Source organism: Nesoenas mayeri (genome assembly GCF_963082525.1).
Source record: "Nesoenas mayeri genome assembly, chromosome: 2".
Taxonomy (NCBI): domain Eukaryota; kingdom Metazoa; phylum Chordata; class Aves; order Columbiformes; family Columbidae; genus Nesoenas; species Nesoenas mayeri.
The window spans coordinates 103,548,777-103,576,736 of record NC_137543.1 but is presented as its reverse complement, the minus strand read 5'-3'; the positions used below and the strand labels follow the sequence as shown (position 1 = coordinate 103,576,736).

Sequence of the window (27,960 nt, the reverse complement as noted above, 5' to 3'; positions counted from 1 at the left end):
CTGTTTGAGCTGCAGCTGCTGTTCCTGCTCCTGGAGGTAAATGGTCTTGCTTAAGAAGCATGAGACTTGTATCAGCCAGAAAAAGCAATGAAAATGTAAACACGAAGGAGGAGCCTGAGGGGACAATCAGGTTCAATGAAATCTGAACTCCTGGACCAGGGAGGAGGGGAAATGTATTAGCTGAAAAGGTAATTCAGTCTACAAGCTATTTCCTTACAGTGGTTCTTTTCTCAGTCTGTTTCAACATCCAAATGAAGCCGAGTGAGTTTCAGCTCCCAGATCATTTAGCCACACACTTATAATTGCTTACTTTTGATGTCTTTTTCCTAAAACAAACAGCCTTTAGAAAACGATTCTCAGTTCTCCACACTGAACAATCAGGTTAGACACTCTCATCCACATTTTCACTAATTTGTATATTAACAGAGTTCTCAAGCAAGAAGAGTTTTATGGAAGTCCTGCAGTAGTAACACTTATTTTTATGTAGCAGTTGCTGCTCTCAAGCTCTCAAACCCCAGCAGGCTTTGACTCCTCTGTCTCTGGAATAAATCAGCTCAAGCTAAGGGGAGTGAGCCTGTGATTTCCTGCTTTATTAACAGCTGTAACCCACTACACAGCAGCCCGCGAACTTTTGTTTTAAACATTACTGCAAATGTACGCATGCAACACCACTAGACAGACATGTCCCTAGGCAACACTCACTTTCTGGTTTTGGGGACTGTCAAGACTTTAATGACTTCTCGGTTGAACAAAGGATAAAAGTGAATGCTACAGTATTTACAAAATACATCTAACTGAGAGAGTTAGAAGTTCAGTTCAAACCTAATTCAGAAAGTACAGACTTTTCTGTTCTCGTGTTGCTGTTACTGCAAATCAGTAAATGGCTGCACATGAAACCAGTCATCAGGACTCTGATAAGATATAAATCACACAGCACAAGCTATGTCGGCAGTACTTTCCCAGAACCAGAGAACTGGCTCTCCCCTCTGGGATGATGCAGAATTACTTGTAAGCTGGAAAATTCCAGCATCTGCCTCAAAGATATGAAAAGAAACAAAAAGGTATGTTCAAAACTCTCAGTGTAAACTGATGAGTTTCACTTAAGGTACAAATTTAGTTTTGGTCTCACTACATTTTGGTTCTGTACGGAAAAAAAAAAACCCAATTGTATTCCTTGCTTCAATTGCAGGCCTCTTTTACTCCTTTTTAAACCCACAGTGCATGTGCATGCTGGTGGTCTTGGACCATTACATTAGCACTCAGCATGCTCCAGTGTAGGCTGAGGCTCAACACCAACACCTGCACTACCTGGGTAATCAGAAGAAACCTGGACAAGGCAATAACAGCTCTGCATAAATCAACTTATCCTGTGGATAGTTGATGTGCAACAGATTCATTCAGACAGATCACCATGCTGCTGAAATTTTATTGTTCTACACAGCCTTAATGGTGCTCCACACAATCATTGCAGTAATGCTTTGGGAACTCAAACCCTGTGTAACTACAAGTTAAAACTACCCATGGATGTGTTTAGAAATATATTCTCAAACCATTATCGCTCAACCAGTTTTTTTGATGCTTCCTTTGTGATGAGTTCCAGGCTTTATGTGACACATCACCCTTTGCAGTACTGGGCACCTCTGGTTGTGTGCATGTACTCACACCTGAGGACTATCAGATTACTGAATGTGCCAGTGTGGTCCAATTCAGGTATTTATTTAAATTAACATTTAAATTCTGTAACCCAGGCTACAATATATCTCTTCAAAACTTCTATGTTCACTGTTGTGAGTACAGATGACATCTGGTCTGAACACAGTGGCAAAGAAGGGTCATTCAGATGAACTGATCACAAGTTTGGGGAATAAGATATGGATCAGCATTGTGAATCCGTATCATCTTAGACCTTTGCATTGTCCAATCATGGTGCCTTCTACAATGTGGAGACCTAAAACTGCATATAGTGCAACTCTCAAACTGTGTTATAAAAAGTAGGTCCTGATTTGGTAAATTCATCCAAATCTGTGAGATCAATTCCTGATTCATAAACATTCATCTCACAGTCCATTAATACATTCTAGAGAGAGTTTTTAGAAAATTATAATTCAATGATAACAGAATGGGCTGGAAAGAAATCAAAAAGATAAGAAGTAATCTTCTACCACTGTTTTTCCTTCCCTTGACTAACCAAGAGATCCAAGCAAATGCTGATGTTCATATATGCCTTCCATTTTAAATAACTAGTTTTCTAACATGAAATAATAGTTAAGTCATCAGGCAGCTGTTTCTTTTGCTAAGCTGCTCAAGTCCTTGACTCTAAGAGGAAAATAAAGGAGGCTGAAGAAAACAAGGCATGTATCACAAAATCAAGAAGTGAACAAACACTCTGAAAAGCAATCTACCGAGAGGGCTGCTGTTGGCAAAATGCTAACAAGCAGGACTATCAGGCTCACATGAGATCACTAAGCCCTGAATCTTTTGAGCAGCAAAGGAGAGGGCATCTGCGACCCTACAGAATCTTTATGTTGTGCAAATGCTAACGTATCTTTCCCAGCCATTCAAAAGGATCACATCTCTACTTCAATGATTTTACAAGTACTCTGGCATAAGATAAAACTGCTCCACAAAGCGTAGCTTCTAGACCAGCAGCTGGCTGCTATCCAGCCAGCCAGCACAGATTCACCCTTAGAATACTGCTGTAATATGTAGTCACACTTTTGCCCACCTGAGAACAATATAAAATAATACCTGTGCCACAATCCAAAGTACAAAGAATAGACTGATACATTTATTACTGCAACCAAATATACAGGAGCTAGGATTTGTTGTATCATTTTGATTTTAGTTCTGCAAACTCTTGTCAGTCATTTAACCACAGACTGAGCTTGAAGTAGCTTGTGCCTGGATAACCAGGAAAAGAACAACAAAACATCATGGTAGAGAAAACGTCACCACAGCTACAAAATACTAAGCAAAGTTTAAGGGCATTACAGAGTCACTGAACTATGTGAAACTATGTCCTTCCATTTATTCCAAAAACAAAGCCCATCTTCAGGAACATGCCATTAATTTGCACATGTATAATCCAAATGTTGAGGTTTAGAATTCATTATTATTCTTCCTTACAGCTGGAACACGTGCACCTTGAGTCATTAGTTTTCTCCTACTATACTGTTAGGCTTCTAGTAAAAATCAGTGATGGTCATTAAATGTGAAGCAACAGAAAAACACTGATGACTCTATATGGTTGCTGAAAACTATACAGGAGCACGGTAACATAAATTTATTCTTTCTGTTGAGTACAGAATGTGTAATTTAATAGTATTACCATTATTAATAAAATTGCTTCACCTCCCTATGGTGTTTTCAATAAACTGATCTGCAGGTGTTTCTAAACAAGTCCACATATTGGAAAGCGATGCTGAGGCTCAGATACATCTAGCAGACGTCTTTGATTTCCTAACTTACTAATTAAATGGTTTTGCTCTGGGACTCAAGAGAATTGTTGTTTATGTTCAGGTATTAGCACAACAGTAGAAGAAATATACAGCAACCTTGTATCATAATTATTGTAGTATTTACCTTTCTCAAAAAGAGTATTTGATCATCTATGAATGCTCCAGACAAGCATACACTAACATAATACAGTATGTAGTTTTGGTGGAAAATTTCTAATGTGCCTATGTGATTTAGGAACAAAAGCTGATCCTACAAAGAATATTTTATGTGTATTCACTAAAAGGAACACAAGGAATAGCTTGATGCCAGAAACATAAGATGAGCTTCAGAAGTCTGGCAAGTCTCTGAAACAGGTATCAGACTAGGAAACATTCTTCAAGGTCAAGAGTAAGACAGAGAAATGATATAGAACATGAAGAAATGGAGATACAGTCTAGCCTGTAGTACTTGAGAGACAGCTCAGTGCCTAAGGCCATCTCAGAAAATGCACAGATGAAGGCATACCACAGTGCTTCCACCTGTGTCTAGTAAGAAAAACCCTCTTGCCCTTTCAGCAAGGAACATGTTCATATATTGATGGACTCCAGGAACAGAGAGAACAGCTCTAGTAAGACAACTTTTTCTTTCACAGTTGGACAGAAGGTATCCACAATAAGAAATAGGCCTGGGTTAAGACAAAAAACCTTCCCTCTGCTTACTAGAAGTTGCCTCCTTCAGTTTAGTCTGGAAGGGGTTTGAATGAGCTGCTCTTCCTCAGCATTCAGACGCTGTCCATGTTTGAAAGCAGGACCAAAAGGAGGCATCATCAATATACAGGCAGACCTGAAGTCTGTCCTATCACTCAATTTCTCCTTGTTGCTTAGCAGTTTGACCCAAAGCTCTCTGATGTTCATGGAAATCTTTGCAAAGAACTCAAGCCTTAAATAGAGGGGATCACAGATGAACATTTAACAATCAACAAGTGACACTTCTGGAGCAGGGGTAGAGGTTCCTAGAACAGCTTTCTGGGATTGATCCATGAATTACAAGTGTACTATCTTTAGCAAAGCTTCACTTGCATCTACCAGGTACTACTGAAAAACTAGTAGAACAGTAGAACACTAAAGGCTGCTATGGTTACTGGTACAGCTAAAATTCTGCTGTTGGTCACTTAAAAAAAATTATTCTCTCACAGTTTGGAGGCATTTATTAAACCACATTTTACTGTCAGAAGTACCTGCAGTTTATAGTGCTAAAAGGACACTTAGAGTGGTATGCTTCATTTTGTACAGACGACTGAATATAATAGGTAGCACTTAAAAATGAGACAGGGAAATCAAAAGTTGTGGGACTCAGAAGGGTTAGTCTTTCATTCTGTTCTTTTCCCAAGTCAAGAAAAAACAAAACAAAACAAAACAAAAAAACACACACACAAAAAAAAACCAAAACACACCAGCAGCACATATATGAAGTGGCTGTGCAAGTATTAACACCACTTTGGAAACACATGCAAGGGGGGGAAAACCTCTCTATATATCTTTATATGGCTCACTAAAGAGAACTACTATTTGCAGAAGATGCTTGCTACAGAAACCTTTCCAGGAAGAGTCCTCCTTTTTTCAGTACTTGCTATATGTATTCAATGGCAGAAACTAATGCATATGTTATAGTAACCAGCATGCCAGACTCTCAGCAAAAGGTTCCAGGATAATCCCAACAGTAACACATGCCCAATTTGCTGGTAAAAGCCTCCTTCAAAAACCAGCACTCATTACAGAACCAAGCCTTCCTGACCAAAGCATGTCCATAACAGAACAAAACACTTTGTGCAAGCTGTAAGCAGAAACTCATCAAGGCCTTTCCAATCAACAGAGCATGCTTGCCAATGGAGAAAGGTGCACCAAAAAATGCACATCACACCAAAAAATCACTAGTCTTCTTATGAAGAGAAGTCATGTAGTGATCAGCTGAAACTTTGAAGCAGAACCACAAGGAGAGAGTCTTTGAAAAGGAATCTAGCCAAAAAAGGCAAGGTGCAAGATCTTAAAAGACGGGCAAAATGGGCAGTAATTACTTTCAAATCCAGGAACAGTCACTCAGAACAATCTGATTACGTCAAGAATTCACCAGATGAAGAAGTACTATTGCTTCATGGTGGCCTAGAACAACCAAGAAAATCCAACCTCTTTCATGTTGATGTCTGCCTTTTGTTTTGTAAGTCTTCCCAGAGATTTGCCATTTGGGGATTATCACTAATTCAGTATCATGAATCAGGAGTTCATTCATGCACACCTATTAATTTAACAGGCAGTACGATCCCTTATTTTGTGTGCAAATGGCACTATGACTGATGATGCCCTCTATTCACATTTTCATTGGTTACTGGACTGAACACTCACATAAAAAGCATGATGCACAAGGTAGCTCAGTGCGCTTGGATGCAGGCACAGAGAGGGGACTTCATTGCTTCTCTAGTAGGTCTTAAGAAAGTCACAAAATAAACAAGCATCAAATCCTAATTTGTACTAAGGCACTTCGGTTTGTTTCTTCCAGTTACACCTCCAATCTCTGATGCTGCCATGCTAATTTTACTCCTAAGTGAGTAAGGTGTTACAGGAAAAGAAGATACCGAGACACCATCACAAAGGTAATTTTTCCCTGTCTCATGAAGCTAAACAGGTCGGATGCCATACTGCCTTCCCAAGAGAGAAGAGTTGTTAGGGAAGCAGGTACAGGGAAGGAACACACACCTGTGGCAGAGGTTTGCCTTTCAGGACTCTTTGTTCAACCTGAGCCACTAAGCATATTGTAAGACTGAGTGAAGAGGATTCTCCTGTAGCATCTGTACATGGAAGGTGATATTGATTTGGACATTAGTGTTTAAATTGTTAATATTTATTATATTATTATTATATTAATAACCATAGACTGTAGTTGAGATGACTAAGAAACAGGAACATGCTAAAAGGTAAATGCAAGCCTGCTCAGGAACCCAAATGAGCTGAGTGAAGAAAGACTTGCTCGAAAAAGCAATGTTACATGGCCCTGAGATAACAGCCTTTGGGTGATATGTAGAGAAAATGGTAAGGAGAAGGGGGAACACTGCCACAATCATATCTGTCACCTTCCTCGGAGTTTTTACCGTCTGAATTCTCCTGTGCTGATAAGAGAGGGCTTTTGCACTATTACAAAAATAGAACACAAAATATATCTGTATGTGCCATAACCATTTATTAAACCACTCAAATTTTGCCCTATGGTCTTTGGGTCTGAAAGTGTAATGAAAGCCATTGACAAAGGGCTAGTGAACAACATCCTTAAGATAACAACATTGCCTATTACTGAGACAGGACAAATCAATTGGAGGACATAAAAAAATGTATTTTTTTGAAAGCAAATAATTGGTTCTGCAGTAGCTTTGAAAGTATTTGACATATGCAACCTGTGCTTCAAAGAAACTTGTGCACTGTTAAAGACATTGATACAAAGGGGTGTGGAGGCAAGTGTGCCCAAACAACCTTCAGAGAACGAAGGCAGAGAAACTAGGGGAAAATCTATAAATAGGAGGTGACAAAGAATTAAGGGCAAAGGAACTCATAGGAAAGAAAAGGTAAGTACAGGCAGTGAGAGGCAGGCGGCTAATGGGAAGACACAGTGGCCTAGACTAAATGCCCAGGGAACCCTGCTTCTAATCTGTTCTTGTTTTCAGACATAAGACTTCCAAAACACTTCTTTGGTGTAACTGTCCCTCTCTGGCACTTAGCTTACAAATGGTACCTACCAGAATCAATGCTCCAGTGCACCACGTACAATGCATGTAATTCCTAAGACTTTCAAAAATATGTTCAGTATATCTTAAGAGATAGTTTTTAAAAATGAGCCCCCAAAAGTCACTTTGAATCAGTAAATTCTTCAAAAGTCTGCCCCCTGACTGTACTTAACTATTAGCTCCTAACTGACCTAAAATACTCTAATAATTTTTTTTTTTTTGGCTTAACAAGAACAAACCACCCCCCCCATACACACAAAACCAACCACAAGAAACCAAACCCCCAAAACATTAACTTAAGATATTACAGTCCAGAGCAATCTTAGCTAATCAACCACAATCTTAAAAATACCTGCAAGAACTTACATTTAGTGCTTAACATATTGAGCTAAAAAGGTATTTAATCCATAATGCTGTTACAATTAATGAAGTATTAGAGGAGGAGGAGAGAATTACTCATTGCTGCACAAGTAGAAGTGAAACCTTGTAATCCTATGTTTGCATTCAATATTACTGATATAGAAAAGAAAATGTTTTACATTAATTTCTCTCCAACTCATCGTCAGCCTCATGAGTAAGAAGACTAACTATATATATTAAAAGAACATACAAAACTTCAAGAAACAGAAGACACAAGTTTCCTCAGAGAAAAATAATTAAAGGCAGACACTCCAAGGTGCTGCAGATCCTGTTTCAAGCTGGCAGCATTTCATAGTGTAAATTTTTCTATTTTCTATAGATGTTTCGATTTTCACTGTCAAATAGAGAGAAAATTGTTGCAGGACACCTTTTTATGCCTACCTTCTAACAAATCACTCTTTGTCTCAAAGAAGAGGACATCTAGCTGGTGACTAAAAGCTGGAATTACCATTTCTTCGCTACCAATTTATCCTTCAGTATCTCTCACTAGAAATGGCATCAATCCTACTGTTTTCTTTGGTAGGCATCTGCATTCCTCTTAAGGTACCAAAGCCAAGCAGTTTTGCCTCAGCCGTTGAGTTTTGCAACACTGAAGGGGCCCTCTGCAAAAATGAGTGTTTAACTACATGAGAGGGCACCTCCCTACTGAATAGCTATTTACTTTGGGTTAAAGAGGAAAAAAAATTTCAATAAAAGTCAAACATCCCATCTAATCACATGACATCAGTGCATACCAGAAAGTTGGTTATTGCCTACCTGAAGAAACTTCTCAGATACTTCCCTTTATGAAAAGAAAAAGAGGAGGAGTAAACAAATTTATAAATATTTGGCAATTTTTGACTAATTGGTGTGGTCACAAAAGGCTACAAAATTTGTAAAGCAACACACTCGAGATACAGGAATTTGGATTCACTCAGCCCTACCCTATTTGGCTTGAATTAAAAACATCCTTTTGTTTCCAAAGTTGTTTCTTTTCTAATTATCAAACACTGTTAAGCACTTTGCCAGGAAACAGTGAGGTTCTGCTGAGAAAGATATTTATTTTCCTGCCTTGTAAAGACTTGCTGAAACTCTCTCTCCTGTCATCTTAAGCAATTTCTAACATGCACACGTTTTTTTCTTTCCACAGATTGTAGAGCTGGCAGACAAAATAGCGCAGAGGGATTTAGTTGTTGTTAAAATAAGTTGAACGCCTTAAAATGGAACACTGAACAAGAACCAGGTACATTTCTGCTGCCAACCTACTGAATTCAGTCAAACTAAAACAAATACTGTTTTGGCCAACTATAATCTTTATGCTTACCAGTTTTCTTTATTTAAAAAAAAAAAAAAAAAGGCAAAACAAAACATCTTGTATTCTCAAACAACTGAACGCTGCACACACCAATGGCAGTACAACACCAGTCACATATATCCTACAGTCATTGTCTTAAGACAGAGTCGTTCCTTAACGGTAGATTCATCCTCTATCTAGAATAATCCTGAAAATTACCATTGAGAACTAAAAAAACCCCAAAAAGTCAATTTCTTTCCATTTACCTCTCCCTCTGGTTGAGGTCAGGGGAGCTTTTTTGCAAACCAGTTGTCATTTAGTATTAGAGAGAGACAGAGAACAGTAAGTGCAAAGTATATGAATAGTTTACCAGAGAGTGAGAAGGCATCACTTATTTCTTTCAACTTTGTGTTCCCATAGAAAATACTTCATCCTCATTTATCACTACCCCTACTCTCCCTGACCCAAATGCCATAATTACATGCAATAATTGCTTTTACTAGCCTTTAATGATAGCAATAGTTACTAAGCCCACATTAGTTCAGTCCATCACTTCACTTCAAAGTACTCCCAAAATACTATCACAAACAATCCCAGTCCCAACATCAGTCTAAATATAAAGGACACACATATGACAGTAAAGTAAGACAGACGGTGAACTACAGCTGAAAGAAAGTATGTGAACTACAATACCCAACTTATAAAGTGAAAAACATTATTATCAAGAGGAACTGGGACACATTTGAATCTCTTGACATAACAGAAGATACTATTCATTTGTGGCCACAGGTGGGATATCTTGTTGTCAACTTGCTATTTTGCAGCAAATGAGCAACCTTTGTAAATCCATACACATCTATTGTATGGTAAGTGACGCCTTAAGGTAAGAAAAAAAATAGAGAGTATTCAGCAAGATCAAAAGTCATTTCTGTTCTTTCCAGCCCACAAAACATGCACGAGACTCAATGAGTACCATGACTTTAAAACCACAAGAAAACTAATGGCAACTATCTCAGACTTGTACATGGCAGGAGGAAGACCCTCCAATCCTTGTGGTTCCAAATCCTACATTTGACTACATACTTTTACATCAATGTAACAGTCTCTGTGCTAATGTACTCCTCAGGAAGGAGTAAATCCAATACAAACTTACAATTAGAAATTTAATAAAGTCTTCAGTCTATTACAGAAGACCATAAGCACAATATACAAGAGACACTTCCCGAGTTATCTGAAGAGAAATAGTATGTAGAAATAGTACGTATGACAAGAAATTAAAATAATTTATTGCTTTCCAAGTGTCAAAATACCTATAACTGTTACAAATAAGGGATAAGGAACTATATCAAGAGAGCAAACTGTCCAAAGCCTGGCCTATATTCAACACAAACGTACACAACCTTATTATCATCAAAGAGTTCAAGATCGTTTAAAAGGCAATTGCTTCTGTCTGCAATATTGTATCACGCCAACAAGCCAAGATACTTTGGGTACATTTTTCTTTTAGCGTGTCCTTTCATCTTTTGTTCTTTCGGTAACAGGGCCAAATAGGTGTAGGATTTCAAAAGAAACATACTGCTTTCTTGTTCACTTCTCATTTTCCATTGTAATACATCAGCTTGGAAATAGCCATTCCACACATGTACACCTACAAAGCAAAATCTGTTCATTTCACAAAGCTCCAGTTCCTACATAAGGCTGGGAGTTTAACACAGAGCAGATCTGAAACACACATTGTATATGCGACTTCCCTTTTTAATGCAAAAGCACATCATTTAATCACTGTAACAAACCACGAAGAGAAGTCTGTCCTGGTGTTTACTAATCCTATGTAAAAGAAGACCTAGAGCAAATGCATGAAGATGGGAATATCAAATCCATCTATCCAATCTATCTTGGCAATTAAAAAAATACTTGGTAACAATGGTTGCTTGCTGAGGGATATGTATACACAAAAGAGTGGGAAAAGGATGTAGGGAAAAATGGGAACCAAATGACATGGAAACATCCTGGACAGAAATTAAGATATCTTTTTCAGCCAAAATTCAGTCTCTTCAATGCTACTCCTTCTAAAAAGACCCTACACGGTCTTATCCAACTATAAAACCTCTGATGACTTCCTACAGAATGCACTACCTGCCCCATGTAATGATGCCATATGACTGCTCTCTTCCCATCCTCTATTTTCCCTTAGTTTTCTGGAGATTGAAGTTTGCAGTGGATTAGGGGAAATACAACAGCTGTACAAGAGTTGTGCAGTGGAAAAAAAAATAAAAAAAAATTAAAAAAAAACAAGCTCCCAGCATGCCTCTGCCCCTAAAACCCTCAGCAAGGTAGTCACTAGATGGTCAATGCTGAATCCAGATTACAAAAATCAATGGAAACTGAGCCTAGAGAGAGGCTAGTTAAGTATCCTAGCCCTACCTCTTGTTTCATAACAGGAGAGTTGTAAAAACAAGAACTTGGCATCCATTCAATACCTTCTCTCATGTTTTTGCTTGCAATAACGTCAGGCTTGCAAGTGCACTGAGGTGTGCAGACGCAGGTGTGACATTCTGAGTCCTTACGGGAAGGACATTGAAAGTACAACATTCACTCAACCAAAGCATCAGGTAAACATCCACATGGAAGTCAGAATCTGAAAGCAGATACTGGAGGCAGTATCAGCAAATTACAGAAGAAAAATCTAAGAATTAAAAGGGCATTTTGGTAACAGGTACATTTATGAGGGGAAGTATGCAAATAGGCACATCCTTTTTTGTTTGTTTATCCTTAACTTTACAGTCTAGCACATCTCCTAGTAAGTATCGAAGGCTACAAACTCACCACATCATTTAGTTGTTCATAATACTCTATGTCAGTATTCAAACTAGAAGCTTTAAAACAAAAGAAAAAAAAAAGGCAAATTTACAAATGATGAAATAACTCTTATTAACCAGTTGTGTCTCAGTGCAACTGAGTGCATTAACAACAATCTTTCTTAAACAACTCCTACAGCTGGCTTTCCATTAGAGCCAGTAAAGCTAAACAGAGAATGGTAGACAGTTACTTAACAAATCAGTAAAGCAGCATTAGGTTCAAGGCCATTTCAAATGCTCTGTCTGCAACAGTTGTGAAAGGTTTTGCCTTGGTCTTATGTAATCAAATTACTCACCTTCCCCATCAGGGCTCATATTTTCATAGGAATCCCAGCGTATTAATGGGTCTGAGGTATTGTAATCAATCATCACTCCATGGTCATTCTGCAAGTATTCACATCCTAAAACATAAACATCTGTTTGAGACCAGAATTTATCACAACCACATTTGTAATGATATAGACACAGATATGTATGCTGGCTTCTGACAGAATTTTGCTCCGCAAACTGCAATATCATATTCTGAAATATAAGAAGCAGCAGTAGGGGAAGAAAAGGTATATAAACCAGCTTTAAAAAAAAAAAAAAAAAAAAAAGGCTTAACTTATGTTTCACTACAGAGGTGCAAGCAGAGAATTTTATCTTGAGCTTCTTGATTATGATGAAGCTCTGATAACTTGGATCAGCCCTAAACACAGCTAATACAGATGATCCACCCAGCCCCATAGGCAAGCATGATAAAACAAATGGTTTTCCAGAATGAAAACACAAGTATCTATGAAGAGATGGTACTAAGAGAACGATAATATAAGACTTTGTTACAGATTATCATTCTGACGCCAGAGCAAATTACCACTAAAAATGAATAGGGAGAGCAGAAAACTGCCACTCCATGTCCCTCCCAGTTCCCCCAAGGAGCCAAGTATGCTATTTCATCCATTCTCCAGCCTCCTGGCAGAACCTGAGGATTGGGTGCCTTGTCATTAATTTGTTTGGCTGCACTTACGTAGGCTCTGCTGAACACACCTGGAATTTTCAGCAGTAACCCATGTTTTTGTGCCCTTAACAAGGCATAAGATAATACATTTAGGTGTGGTCCAGTGATTCAAAAGCAAAGCACAGGCATCAAGAACTCATGACCTTGGACTTGGCTTGGACACTGATACAAATGAACTAGGCTTTCTGCCTTTGCTCCTCTATCTAGATTAGGGAACAAAGAAACCCTTGTTTATCAACTCTTTGACTGTGTGGAGAAGCAAGGCCTATTGTAAATTGTTCTAAAGCAGTAGAGTCTTACGCACATGCTGTGACTTTTAAAACATGGAAAGTTAAAATTAAAATAATGGTATGGTCCTGTACCTTTATATGCAGGCATAAAAAAGCCACCCGTAAAGAGTTTCTGTGATGGTGTTTGTCACAAAGCAGATTTAACAAGTTTGTTACCTAAATATTTAGGTGTCTCATCTTCTTACAAGCTTGAGAAGTGGGCCCATGCAAACTTCATGAGGCTCACAAGGCCAAGTGCAAGGTCCTGTGCACCTGGGTTGGGGCAACCGTCAGTATCAATACAGGCCGGGGGATAAAGGGATTGGAAGCAATCCTGTGGAGAAGGACTTGGGAGTGCTGGTGGATGAAAAATTGGGCATGAGGTGGCAATGTGCGCTTGGAGCCCAGAAGGCCAATTGTATATTGGGCAGCATCAAAAGGAATGTGGCCAGCAGGTGGAGGGAGATGATTCTGCCCCACTGCTCTGGTGACATCCCACCTGGAGCACAGCATCCAGCTCTGCAGCCCTCATCACAGGAAAAACATGGACCTGTTTGAGAGGGTCCAGAGGAGGCGACCAAGATGATGAGAGGGTTGGAACACCTCTCCTGTGAGGACAGGCTGAGAGAGTTGGGCTTGTTCAGCCTGGAGAAGAGATGGCTCCAGGGAGACTTTATTACAACCTTTCAGTACTTAAAAAAGGAACCTATAAGAGCGATTGGGACAGACATTTTAACAGGGCCTGTTACAACAGGACAAAGGGCAATGGTTTTAAACTAGAAGAAGGGAGATTCAGGCTAGACATGAGGAAGAAATTTTTTACAATGAGTGTGGTAAAATACTAGCAGAGGTTGCCCAGAGAGGTGGTAGATGCCCCATCCCTGAAGACATTCAAGGCCAGGCTGAACAGGGCTTTCAGCAACCTGATCTAGTTGAAGATGTCCCTGTTCATTGCAGGGGATTGGACTAGATGACTTCTGAAGGTCCCTTCCAATCCAAACTATTCTTGGCAAGTGCATTCTTTCTTAAAAATTCTAACACAGTCTGTTATGTTCTAGAATATTGTGTCCAGTTTCAAGTTACACAATACAAAAAAGATACAAATAAAATGAAATAGGTTTAGAGGAGGGTGACTAGCGTGGCCAGGACTGAAGGACTTGCCCTGTGAGGAAAGGCTGAGGGACCAGCTTCTTCAGTCTGGAGATGAGATGGTCTTGGTGGGGATCTGAAAGCAGCCCACCAAAGACTATGGATGAGACAGAGCCAGGTGGGAGCAAGGCAGAAGGACAAGGAACATGCATAAATTTAATCTAGGTAAGTTTAGAGTCAATATAAGGAAAATATAAATCCACAGTCAGGACATTCGGACATTGAAACAGTCTAGCCATTGAGGTTGTGAAGTCTCCATCCTTGGAAGTTTTCAAGATTTGACCAGACAAAGCTCTGGGCAACCTGGTCTGATCTCACAGATGACCCTGCTTTCAGGAGGAATATGGATTAGAGATAACCTGAAGTTCTTCTATGATTATATAATATTTTTAGATGTGGAACAGTTTTAAGTAAATATTTAAAGGTGAAGTCTTTTTTCTAGCCAGTTAATCCCTTAGATAGCAATTGAATACAAATTTCCAATTACTTAGAACCTTACTTTCCAACAGCTTGGAGCCTTTTAAAACACACCTCTGATTTGCCATCTAAGGAAGGGAGACTTGAAAAATGTGGTCCTCTTTCAGACACATCAGTTGGCCTCTCTTCAAGCATTTACTATCCAGAAATCTTTCAAACATGCTGGACAAATTTATTTATAAGACTGTTTTTCTTTTATGAGTCTACAGGCTAAGGGAGATCTTCATGTTCAGCTGGATAGAATCCAACTTCTTACTAGCTGATACTACAAGTTTCCAAGTGATCAAATTGGTGGGCTAAAAAAAAAAAAAAAAAAGGAAAGCAAAGCATGCAATTCACAGGACACCAAATGGGAATATGTATGAGACAGACAGTTATGGATATTTCATTTATGTTCAGTTTCAGGTAGAATCCATACTTTTCATGACACCATAAAATGAGTAAGAATGCATCCACTAACAGAATTAAACTGCAACTTGATATTAAGTTCTTATTCCAGGTCATAATTATCTATGATCTTAGACATATTACAATAGAATTGTGGAGGCATATAGTATATACTCTACAAGCCAACTTCACAGCAGAAGCATTTCCAGCAAAACTATAGCTCTATCTCTTCATGCTAAACTGAAGACAGTCCAAACTTCACCAAATATGAGTTGTGACAACATCCAAAAAAGGTTATGGGATACACCACTGCTGTCACTTATGCTGGGCCAAGCTACATATGCTATGCATGTTCTACACAGATATACAAATGTTTTCTGATAGCCATCAGCAACTGTTCTGGTACAGTCTTAAAACAAAATCTGTTCACTCTTATGCTGATGTAAATACAGAGTTTTCATTAATTTTTTCAAATTTAAACCAGTAACTATACTGCATATTTTAACAGCATAGTTGAATTTCAGATCTTCTACAAGAGAAGTGGAGTACAAGATGGTTTGTTTGTTTTTTTTTTAAATACACATGTCAATTTATTTTCAAACTCAGCATATTTTTTTTCTGTATACTCACCCTGAATCTTCTCTGGAGTTCCTGAAAACACTAATTCCACTTTGCCATAATCAGGGAAACGGTCATCTGAAAACAAAGGGCAGTATATCAGCAGGCTACCTCCCAGGAAAGCAGTTCTAAGGCACTCAGAAATCAGGCTATACATATAACCCCATTTCTATTTCATTGTCACTTGCAATTTAGCCATTTGCTTCTAAAAGAGTCGCATTCTTTGCCTTGTACATTCTCCAGAAAATGCCACAGAAGTGCCAGCTGGAGCTTTGTTTACCTCAAGAACAGTCAAAAGCAGAAGAGATGTACAGGTCCCAAACCCCTCTCTAGACAGACATGGTTGGCTTTGGCCTTTCAAGGAAAACACATCCAGAAGCAAAATAAAATTGTTCTCTACATTGGCTATACTGCAATACTCGACCCCAAAACTTTTGTTCAGCCATATGTTGCAGGAAAACACGTTTGATCTTAGGTTGCTGCTAATGTAGGATGAAGGAGTTCCAATTCCTGCATATAAATATAAAAATAAAACTGAAATAATAATTTGGAAAATACAAAGATTAGCACAACACATTTTCAAATGTGTCTGAAAACTTTGCCTCCATTTTTGGATATACTGAAGCATATTAAAACATCTCCATACTCAAGTAGACTAGGTCACAAACACAGTATCAGACCTAGTGACAGTTTTAATCAGCCAAAAAAGGGATTGGCTTAGCTCATCTTATTTCCTGTAATAGTGACTAGCAGAGCTAATATTTTAAACAAAAGTCATTTTTTTTTACAAATGTGAGAAGAAGCGATAAGGAATTATTTTGACAAGTTAACTCACTTGAAGAGTGTTTCTTCTCACTAGGGGTTTACCTGTGTTAAATTCTATGAGTTAACTAACACAAAGCAGTCCCCTTTTCTGTAACAGTACAGATGGAAAAAAATCCAAGAATCCTTTTAGAAACAGGTCCTGAAGATGATCACCATGTACAAAGGCACATGTGTGCACCCCCACACAAATACGCATCCAGCCAAACACAGAGGGCAGGTACCTTTGTTGGCATTGTCCAAATCCTCTTTGCTAAACACCAGGCCATGTCCTTGAATAGCTCCAGTGTGAAACTGAAGGCGAAAAACCACATCACGAGTAGCTGACCGGTATTTTTTGTGATAACACTTCAGCTAGAAAGAGACAGAGAGAAACATGTCAGGAAGTAATTTCTTACAAATCTGAACAAACATGCGTGTATGCATTAGTTGCTAAGTAAAGCAGCCACAGTACAATTTACTGCAGACCTCTCTGGTGTTGTAACAAGCAGGGTATGTGTTATTCGATCCTTTAAAATTATAAAGGCCCAAGGCAAGATCGCTCCAGATGTGTAAAAATAATAACCGCTATTTTCATCACTATCAGTCACCAATCAGTAGATTATGATTCAAAATCACAACATTTTTCAGTACAATGTTGGAATGCTGACTTGTATCCATACTTCTTCACAGTACCAAATTAATGTAAAACTGAATTAAAGCACACATTTCAAAATAACTGAAGAATATGCAGAGTTCTTAGAAGTAAGCCTGCAAGCTGATTACATCTATTTGAGGGCTTTTAAAAAAAAACTACTCTAGTGATGACAGGATCTTGTTTTATGTTACTGTGGGAAGTTGACAGCAGTTTTGACACCTTGGTTAGAACAACATAGAACTCTATAAAAATAACATCTAGTATGAATTTCAGCAGCTAAAAGTGAACACAATACAGCTATTCTCTAACATCACATTCCCTTGGACTAGACCTATGGATATTTTACCTACTAATTCTGTTGAGTCAACTGTAATACAAAGCCACTCAGCATTCTTACAGGAATACAGAGAAATTTTGGTAACCTTAGTGCCAGGACTAAAAACGCTGTTATACTATCCTGATGATGTCAGGATTTTACGATAAAGCAGATATTACTGAAATGCATTATAAAGACAACAAAAATTACTTTTTCTTAAAGCAGACTGAGAAAAGTGTTCTAGGCAGAAGATAATGAATTATGAAAGAGAAAAAAGTTGTTCAAACTGAAGCAATACAAGAAAAATGTATGGGTTTAACACGGATGCTTCTGAAAGCTTAGATTAAAACATAGTTATGAAATCCTTCTCACTAGAGGATCTGAAAATCTAATATAAGCTGTTGCTCCCTACCCTTCATTACAGTAACCCCATGATGTCTTAAATTCCATAAGCTAATCAGCACTGACCATATACCTGGCACATAGGACAACTTCTGAAATACTTCAGCCAATATATCAGAGATGTTTTCTTTTCAGGCATTCACTACACAAACCACATATTCCTAACCCTTTACAAAGGCTGGGAGATTTTCTATGCAAGTAAGCATTATTTTATCTGAAAGTGAGGATTTGGGGTTGTTTGTTTCTTTGTTTTTTAAAATAGAATCCCCTACAGCATAGTGGTAATAACAGGTAAAATAGTATTAGCTTCTTACTCTAAACAGTGCTGCACACCCACTGAAATTAACAGTTTAATAACTCCTACCAATTGAAGGGATCTACTTCCTTTTAGTACAACTACCAGCAGTTTTTCACTAGAACCCTGGCCATAAGTCAGTTTCTTCAATTACCAAAATATAAGGTAGGAAAAACAGTTAAGACACTGCTTGATTCAAAAATAAATATTGCTCATTCTCCATTATGCCCAGTAACTCTATGTAAAGGCAAACCACCATCATAAGGGATGAAAACTGCAAGTTTGTCCAGAATTAAAAAAATGGACAGAAAGGTGATTAAAAGAGCCCCAGATTAAAGATATCAGAACTAACCTGCACCAAAATATATAATCAACCTGATAGTAACTGTGATAATTCTATTTAATTACATTATGTATGCAAAAAGAAGCTTGAAAGACTGAAGAGCTTTTTTAAGGTTATATACATCCCTCCACATTTTCGTGTTAAAATATTAACTTCTTTAGCTTTTTCAACAATCACATTATTTTTATAGATTATACACAAGAGTTTGTGAAGACACAGAAGAATAAATACCTGAACAATCCGTTTTATCCTCCAACTCGTCAAGAGTTTTGGCTTTGCACAGTTGCTGCTACTATCTTTTGCATAATTGTGTTTATAACAACACTGAATCCGGGCCAGTCCAGAGAACTACGAAGTTCCTGCTTCTTTCTACCTTCTAATTCAAAATAACAGCCCTGAATAATTTTAACTTAGCATATGCTAACCAACTTACTTATGTAGAATTGTAATTGTTTATGAAAATGTAGCCTCTCCTACAATCAGTAACTGTACATTTCAATGAACTATAAGCTTAAGACCGAATTCTGACTCCTCTACTTTCTGATGCCACACCCAAAAATTAATGCAAACCACTGTAATATGTTGGGAAATACCTATATGCATTTACAGATATGAGTGCATCTAAACCTAAGACAAGCAAGACTTTTTTCCACCCCCCCCAGCTTTAAACCCATGTACTTCAAGTAGTTAAACCTTTTGGAGTCAGAGGCAGAACATTCTACAGATTTTTCTTGAAATCCCTGATGGTTTTGCTTAGATATAGTGAAAAAAATATTCAAAACTGAAGTCTTTGTTTACAAAATACTACCATGCTGAATAAGATGCTGGCTTGTTCAAAACAATTACCTCCAATAACAGCATGCAATTAATGACGCTGATCTCCTAAAATGATGCAAGCACTACTGAAAAACTACAGGCTCATCTTTCATTTTAAACACACATTTCAGAGATATTTGTCTCAGACTGATTTCTTTTGTTATCTATTCCATTTCTTTAGGCACCACCAGTCCTCTGATGAGTAACAAATCTTCCTCAATTTGAAACTGTCCCACACTTCCAGAGTACACCAATTTATAAAAGCATATTTAAAAACTGTTGCTCCATTTTTCAGTGAAAGAAAGAACAATATACTAAACTGAATGGAGAGGGAAAGTAGGAAAGGGAAAAGGAGAAAGGATAACAAAAAACCACAATATTTAAATAAAGAAATAATTTCATATCAAGGACCCCTTACACTGAGGTCCAACATTTCTAAAAGTACTACATATAAGACCATTCTGAAACGTACAAGCAATAGGCCAGGAATATTTTCTGAAAATATTTCCCCCCACCATTCACACCACATGTTCTTCTGTCCTCTTAATTTAACAAATTGAAAGGCATGGCAACAATCTTTCTTTACTTTCTCCGTGCATAATGTGTATGACAAGCAAGAGAGAAAGCAGATTTAAAATAATATTGCTGCAATTCAACCATAGTTATGTTTTGCACACAGGGAATTAAAAGCACAATATTAATGTGTATAATTTACTTTCTAAATACTGAATTGCACTTGTAGAATCAAAAAGCTTTTCTTTGGTATCACACCTTTTTGAATCCCAAAACAATTTAGAATTAGTTAGGTGCTTTCTTTATAGAATATAGTTTTATGACTGTGCATGTCTGCCAAGTTACAGGACAAGGGTATTTTAATGGCAAGTTACAAACACTCCCTGAAGCAATTTTTGTAAAGAAAATAGCGATACTGGCCTTACAGCACTTGGTGATGCTATGAAATGGGAATGCGGAGAGCAAATGTTTCAGCTCTTAAAATATTCTGGTTTGAGTTTTACAGGAATTCTGATTCCTATAAAACTCAAGAATGATGACTAAATTAACTTAATAACCCATTCTGTAGTATGTGTGCAACCATTTGCTCAATTTAATTTTTTTACAAGAACACAAATCAGGTCTAAATGGCACAGTACTAGATTTACATTCCATACAATTAACTTACCATAATATCTCCCTTCAAAAGCTGGGCAGGGTCTATAGCAATGCAGATTCGGGTCTGATTTTCTGGTCCTACACTACTTAACAGGAGAGAAACAAAAAATAAAATTTATGGTTTAAAGAAACAAAAAAAACCCCAAAATATACTATGTACTTCTGCAATTACGAGAATTAAACCTGATTTCAAACATAAAGCAAAATGCTTATGACTTACTATATTCCAGATGTATAAACTGGTTGCATAGCCTGATACACCTTCAGAAAAGGCCGGAAAGCTGAAAAGAAGTAAACAGAAAATACTATTTTGTAACTATTTTCCTTTAACTGAATATCACAACTAGGAAGCTTCATGCACATCCAGACTGAGCAAAGTAGCACACAAGTGGCATGTTGACCATCAAAATATCCTTCAAAGCAAAACTGGCTTTGAAAGAGTAATTTTCCCTCAAAAGAATATTTGATTATATTTTATGAAAAAGCCATTTTTTCCACATCTTCAGACTAGTTCTCAGTTGGGGAGGAGGGGATTTCAAAGGAATTCAGTAATCAAAAAAAGAAGGAACACTCTGCTCCTTTTAGATGTCTGTCTTCCTTCTCTCCCATGTTTTCTGCAGGAAAACAAAATTACTTAGGAAAGAGAATGACCAAAACAAAACAGACAAAACCAAACCTCAAAACAAAGTAAAAAGCATTTTCAAGATGAAACAAAATATCTGATCTACAGTTTTTTCCAAAGCTAGTAAGTCCCTTAAATTTCTTTCTACAAACAATATCTTGTATTATAACTGTATTGAAACAGTTATTTTAGAAATAAAAATCAGACTAAACAGCAATGACAATGGATTGCAAGTTATCCTGGTAACATTTCAAAAACAGGTGCTCTTGGACGACAGAAAAATAGTTATACTACTTTACCATGCTCTAGCACAATACGGTTTAGCACTTTAAAGTCACTTATTATAGCAGAACACCTTAGAAGTGCACCATACCCAAATGGCTTTTCTACAGAAAATCCCATCTCAAAACAGAACACAGATTATATTTATGTTTTTTTCCTAAACAAGAAGGAAATAACTGTGAAACTTGACCAGCCTCTCAGCTCATCTGCAGGGACTGGGATCACAACTGTTCAGAAACTAGGCAGACATTAACTTTTCATTTTACAAAGGACAAAAATTTTATTTCACCTGCTGTAATTTTTACTCTTAGGATATTTCTCTTCTACTGTCTCCTTTATATGGACTATTGGGACTGATATCAACGAACATCAACTCTACTTTGAGGTTCATGCAGGTTTTCTAGAAAGCCCCAAAACAAAACAATACTGTGAGCCTACACTTGTATAGGAAAAGGTAGGTAATTTACCTGCCCCAGCATCAAAGCTTGGGATGCCATGAAGGATAACATAGTGCAGGAAAAGAGGAGTTGCATTCATTTTTACAGATCCAGAGAGAAGCCCACTTAAGAATTGCACATATCTAAAAATATAAAATTTATCCGAATTAAATAAAAACAGTAATGCAATCTATCAGGGAAATACATCCTTTACACATTACTATTTCTAGGCTATGGGTAGTGAATAGCATTGTGACATTACACATAACTCCAAAAGACTAATCTTCACAAAATAGCATGAAAAGACACTTTTATTTACCACTTCATTAAATCCATGGCTGTCACACTGCTGTTGTTGATATCTTCATCTTAGTTACTTACATCACTAAATAAGAAAGGAACTAGCAGCGATAGTAAAGTAAATCATTTTGGTACACATCCTAGGCTGCAAGTGAAGGTCTCCATTAGCTTCCATAGCAGCCTGACATGGGTTCCACTCCATTTACAGTGAAGTGCACTCCATTGAAACAAGAGCAAGATGCTCCCTTGTCAGAAATCTTATCTAAGGCCAATACAGACAAATAACATGAGAAGTCATCTCACTCAGCACTAAACAGAGTAAAACTACCATAAAAAGGTGAAAATAATTATATTACTGCTATTTAACAGCTGGTTTGGTCACAAGCTCATGAGCAAGGAAATGCAAATGAACATCACTGCAGCGTGTGTTAAACAAATTCCTTCTATCTGCTTAAATAACCAAGGGACATCAGTCCCCTTTAGTTTTTCTAATGGCTTTGAGTCCCTTTTTCTTCCGTGCCCATGACACAACCTTCATTTAACTTCACTATCAGGAATGCACAAAAAAAAAAAAAAGAAAACCACCTCGTTTCCCCACCTCATGCACAGATCTCATCCCTTACTGCAGGCACCTGCTAACAGCACAACTAAAGATAACCTGTCCAACAATGACAGCTTTACTACTCCTGTAAACCATCACAGGGGGCCATGGTGGTTTCAAATAGGTTTCATTTTACAGACAGCTATCAAAGCTCACTTTATTTTGAAATGTTAAGACAAATTTACTTTTTGGTTTCCTCCTTCAGTCTTTCTGAAAACATCTGGTACACCAAAAGCGCACATTTACAAGTTTTCAGATATATGTGACAAAAAAAGAGTGCGGTAAAACACTTCGTCAGTCATCTCTCAGTCTGAACATCATCTCTCTACCACTATTTGTTTTTAATTATTAAAAAAATTCAACTGAATTTTTTAATGCCTTTCTCAAGATACTGCACTTAAGAGACTTATAGGCAGTTGGCTTATTTTTGAGAATCAGGTCCGAAGATTTATCATGATGATTTCTGAAAACTTTTATGAACATGTACTGTATCTCTACTTCTTATTCAGGCAAACCTTCAAATGCTTATCTAAGAATGAAGTATTTATTTAAAGTATTGTCAGAATGGATTCAGAAAAGGAGATGTGGACTATAGTTGCTTTTCTTTCCACTGCTACAGCATCCAGCCAGCAGTGATATTTTCAGAACTGAAGCACTTTAAGGCCACAATTTATTTTTTCTGGACAAAACTTAGTGAAGGAAAAGTTTAAAAACACACATAATAGGTGTATTTTCAAGCTTTATCATTTTGATACTGACCTAAATTATACCTGCTTATACATCAACTTGATTTTAACAAGGACATTGCTAATTAATTATTCAAGAATGGCTTCAGAGGAAAAGCACATTTAAAAGGTGATTCAGGCCACTAATTGATCAAAATTGAATCAAAAAAGGATTATAAAATTACCCACAGATATTACAAACTTGGTTTTCTTTTCTGTGCAACTGGATTAGTAGCCACTGCCAGGCCAGGCAAAGGTAGGAAAGGCCAGGTTCAGGAGGAGAATGATTCTGACAAATGGTTTGGAAAACCTCCTCTGTTTCTCAGGGGGAGTGACACTCTGAAGCACCTGTGTATACATATGTCTGGCAGACGCTAAGAGCAGCTCAGGTTCAGCGCTGCTGAGCAAAGATGCTAATTCCACTAGTCAGGAGATGAACCGAGCCTCCCTTCATGCCACCATCCCCAGAAGAATTAAGCAAGTGTCCTTGAGGAGGGTAGGAAAGCTAGATGCCACCATTTACACCTATGTCATCTGTAGCTTTAGGGCTCACGTACAGATCACCTAGGTTAGTAGCTACTGAAGCTTTCTGTCAACATGGATGTAAAACCTGCACAAGTCACAGACACTGCTGTGAGGGTCCCAGCCACTCATGGAAATACACCTGGTGTATAATGCTACTCCACAGGAATATTAAGAACATCTATTTTCTTTTGTTCCTACAGTGCACTCCTCTCTGTCTGGTGGGTGCCACTCTCAAATCCCTATTAAAATGCAATATACACAAGCATAAGACTGGGCAAACAAACAAACCCAACAACACACAAAACCAAACAACCATCACAACTTATCATATACACACTGATTAAGACCAAAAAGAACAGTAACTAATTAAATCAAATCCAGGTGATATTTTATGTTTCCAAAAGAAGATTCACCTGTACCACAATTTCTTGTCTGATGGATATAAGTCTCTTTTGGTAATGAATCCTTCATTATGTGTCATTGAATGAGGTAAATATGAACCGCAAAACTTTTCACTTTCCAAACTGCTTACTTCGAGTCCTAACTCAACCTTATTATGCAGACAGACTGAAAAGGTAGGACATTCAGATAGACTGAATAAATAATGCATGCTTTAATTTACTAGCATGGACATGGGGTAGAGGCATAATCCTCCAAACAAGTGGTAATAAGATCTTTATTGCACACTAATCAACACACATTCCATACACAACATTCATGCCACAGAAAAATGAATTGGAGCAATTGAGAAACAGATTGTGACATCTCTTTTTGTTAACAAACAATGCAGTAAGAATACATGTAGATAACAGTATAGTACAAAAGGTCTTATCTATCTTGAGTTATGTGCATTAACCGAAGGAGAGATCTCATCAATCAAGGAATATTAATATAAGATAAAGTGCTGAGAGTTCAGAAATCACTGGAGGGTCTTCTGAAACAGTCTTCACATAGCAGGGGGGGAACAAGGAATGAGGGCAGAAGATAATGATGACACTTCTTATTGGTATGAATTAGAAATAAATAAAAGTACCTTCTTTGGGATGGCTGCATTAAAGCTGAAACTTTATCATCAAAGAATTTCTTCATAGCAAATCTATCTAGAGCCTGATCAGCACTGTTAAAACAGAGACACAAATACCATGTTATTTCACCTCAGGGTTATCCTGGAGATTCAGCAGGTTAATGCTTGAAATATGCCAAAATATTTGGAAGGAAAAAGCACAGAAAAGCAAGTAAAAAGAAAAGAAAGAAGCACCTAACTAGTAACTCTAGCGCTAACAGGTCAGACAAGAATGTTTTTCCACTGACACCTTCTCATTCAATACCTTAAGGCAGTCTCCTTCCTGAGGCAAAGCAGCTACTCCCTTATTCAATTAACTGGACTGTGTACTTCCAATGTGAATATGTCAAAGCCATAATGCAATAAACTTTAGCAAAGCTAAGCAGGTCAGGCTGCAAAAGAAGGATACTTGCCATAATTTCGTAAGTGCCACTGGGGAGTTCTCTCTGCGAAATACAAATTTATTCTCTTTTTAAAAAGGAAGCAGCAACATTATTGAGATGAAAACCACTGCCCAGCTCTGACTGCAGTACAGTATATGAGGTACAAAGGATGCTGGGCTAGAGAACCATTTAAGCAGTCAAATAATTAATTCCGTCTTTTGTTTCCTGTGCCCTGAGCCATGATCAGAGAGAATGTTTAAAATAAAAGCGTTAATCTTTGAAAAAGAAATGTGTTCGATGAGACAACCACAAACTCTTCAAATGCACAATTAAGGAGCAACATATTCAGTAAAATACATTTTCTTCCATTTTTTATCCAGAATGGCTCTGATGTGAGTCTTCTGTACCTGTGCAGAGGAAAGCAAGAGGGTATAGAAAAAAAGAAATAGAAGCGCCAAAAATCAGTAAGAATGCTGTTAATCACATATGCTAAGTAACAATGTATGCTGATTCTGTCACATCCATACAGAAAAAAAAACAGTGTGTCTCTTAACAGTTGTAGTTGATAGTGTTAATTAACACTGGGACATAAAAAAAGAGCAGAAGTTTCAAAATAATTAGATGCCGGAATCTCAAATCCTAAATTCCACTCCTAGTTCTACCTGAACAAGTTCTGAGGAAAAAAAAAATACAAGTATAATATGCATGTCAGGTTAAAAATGGAACTTATATCTTTTCCAAATATTAATCAGTTACTGATTGTCTTGATAGGGTGCTGGATCAGGCTGTAAAGTCATGCCTTCTCTTTATGGATGTTAAAGATTACATACCGTGTGCTTAAAATACCCTCAACCCAAACACTCTGTTCTTTACCCAGCCCATCTTCACACATTTTCACCCACACTACCACCCAGAATTTAGGCAACCCACTCATCTTGCCAAAGACTGCTAGCACTGGTTAAAACACAGTTTATCAACTATCACAAAGAGCTCTGTTTGCCCTCATTAAATTTGATGTCACCTTATTCTATCTAAATGAGAAAAACAGGTATTTATAACATGTAAGCAAAAGAGGTTTGCATCCTAAGGATTTTCAACGAAGACTAGATTTTTTTGCTATGTGCTTGCAGACTATTGAGGATGTTCATGCTAAGTAAAGGTCCTAATGTTTTCTGAGTGCTGTTCCTACAGCAGCTGGCACCTTCAACAGCAGCACCTGTGGTAATTTCTGCTTCTGTGAGGTTTCCATGTACCATTTAAGAGTCCTGATAATGCTAGAGATATACAAAGGCTAGCTGTGAAACTTGCCCAACCTCATTCGTTAATAAAAAAAAAGAAAGTTTTTGATAGGAGCTGACAGATATCCCGAAATTTAAAGTCAGACTTCTAAACTCTCTCCTCCCAGAGGAATCCTGAATTTCTTTAGGGTAAAAGAAGACATCTTTCATCACTGGTCTTTACAATCACATCCAGATGTTGTTCTGTATGGCATTACTTAAACATATTTATAGCCAGGTACCACCTTTAAGGATGACATAATATTGCGACACTGAGTCAAAACACAGTACTGTACTATCCTCACTTGACATATTTTGTCATTCACAATACATCGCAATAAAATATTATAAAATTCTGGCACTGTTCCAATTACTACTTGAAGATACATGTATTTATTTTTTTCAGCACATACTGATGTGCGTAGTGCACTTAATTTCTTAGCCTACAATTACCTGTTGATCAGGCTTAGCAGAGAGAACAGAGATTATTTTCTGAGATGCTAGTTTTACTGAAATCCACGAGTAATTTGCTATCAGCCTATAGTGATTCAGCACTTCATCCACTACAGTATTGGATCAAATCTGTTACTGACAGACTGGTGTGAATTCAGAACCAAACTTGATTTAACCATGGCCTCTACAGTGCATTTTAATTTTGATACATTTATATATGTGTATACACAAAAGAGACCAAATGAAAACAATTTTATTAAAAACCAAACCAAAAATCCAAAACACATTTCATCCTTTTGAGATCATTTATCAAAATTTATCTTTGTTGACATAAACTGTCAATTATCATTTCATAATTTGAGCATTCTAAAAGAAACAATTAAAACCAATTAATCAGACTGCAAGATAAAGTCTAGATGATTTCTTAAACTGTATTCTGCACTTTGATGAGCATCTTGGAATTCCCTGTTCAAATACCGATTTCAGGTTCTAAAACTGTGCTCCTTAACTACTTTAGGAATAGTTTCTCACTGACACAAAAGAGGCAACTCGATGGATGTGGCAAATAGATGGGTATAACAGAATGAAGATGGTGGTATTATATCAAAATGGTTTCTCACACAGTTCTTCATTCATCTCAAAAGATTCTTTAGAGAATTTTCCCACAGAATCATTTAATATCTCAGATTAGAAGGGACCTTAGGGTGTCACCTACTACAACCTCCTGCTGAAAGTAGGACCACAAGAAAACTCAGTCATGAAAGCAGGCTGTTTTAAGACATGCTCCAAGATTCTTTGGGAAGAAAACGTGAGAAACAGTAAGTTGACAAACAGTA

The 27,960-nt window shown here is 37.5% G+C and overlaps 1 protein-coding gene across 1 annotated transcript in view; it reads right to left on the bottom strand.

Moving 5' to 3' along the window:
* The window catches only part of TNS3 (tensin 3), a gene marked incomplete at both ends in the record, with an annotated part of 226,390 nt that overhangs the window by 79,370 nt on the left and 119,060 nt on the right, over positions 1–27,960 (bottom strand). The window contains 7 exon segments of the mRNA XM_080340298.1: positions 12,055–12,159; positions 15,668–15,733; positions 16,702–16,831; positions 20,467–20,542; positions 20,677–20,737; positions 21,828–21,940; positions 24,982–25,065. Of these exon segments, the coding sequence (XP_080196424.1) occupies positions 12,055–12,159; positions 15,668–15,733; positions 16,702–16,831; positions 20,467–20,542; positions 20,677–20,737; positions 21,828–21,940; positions 24,982–25,065 (635 nt within the window).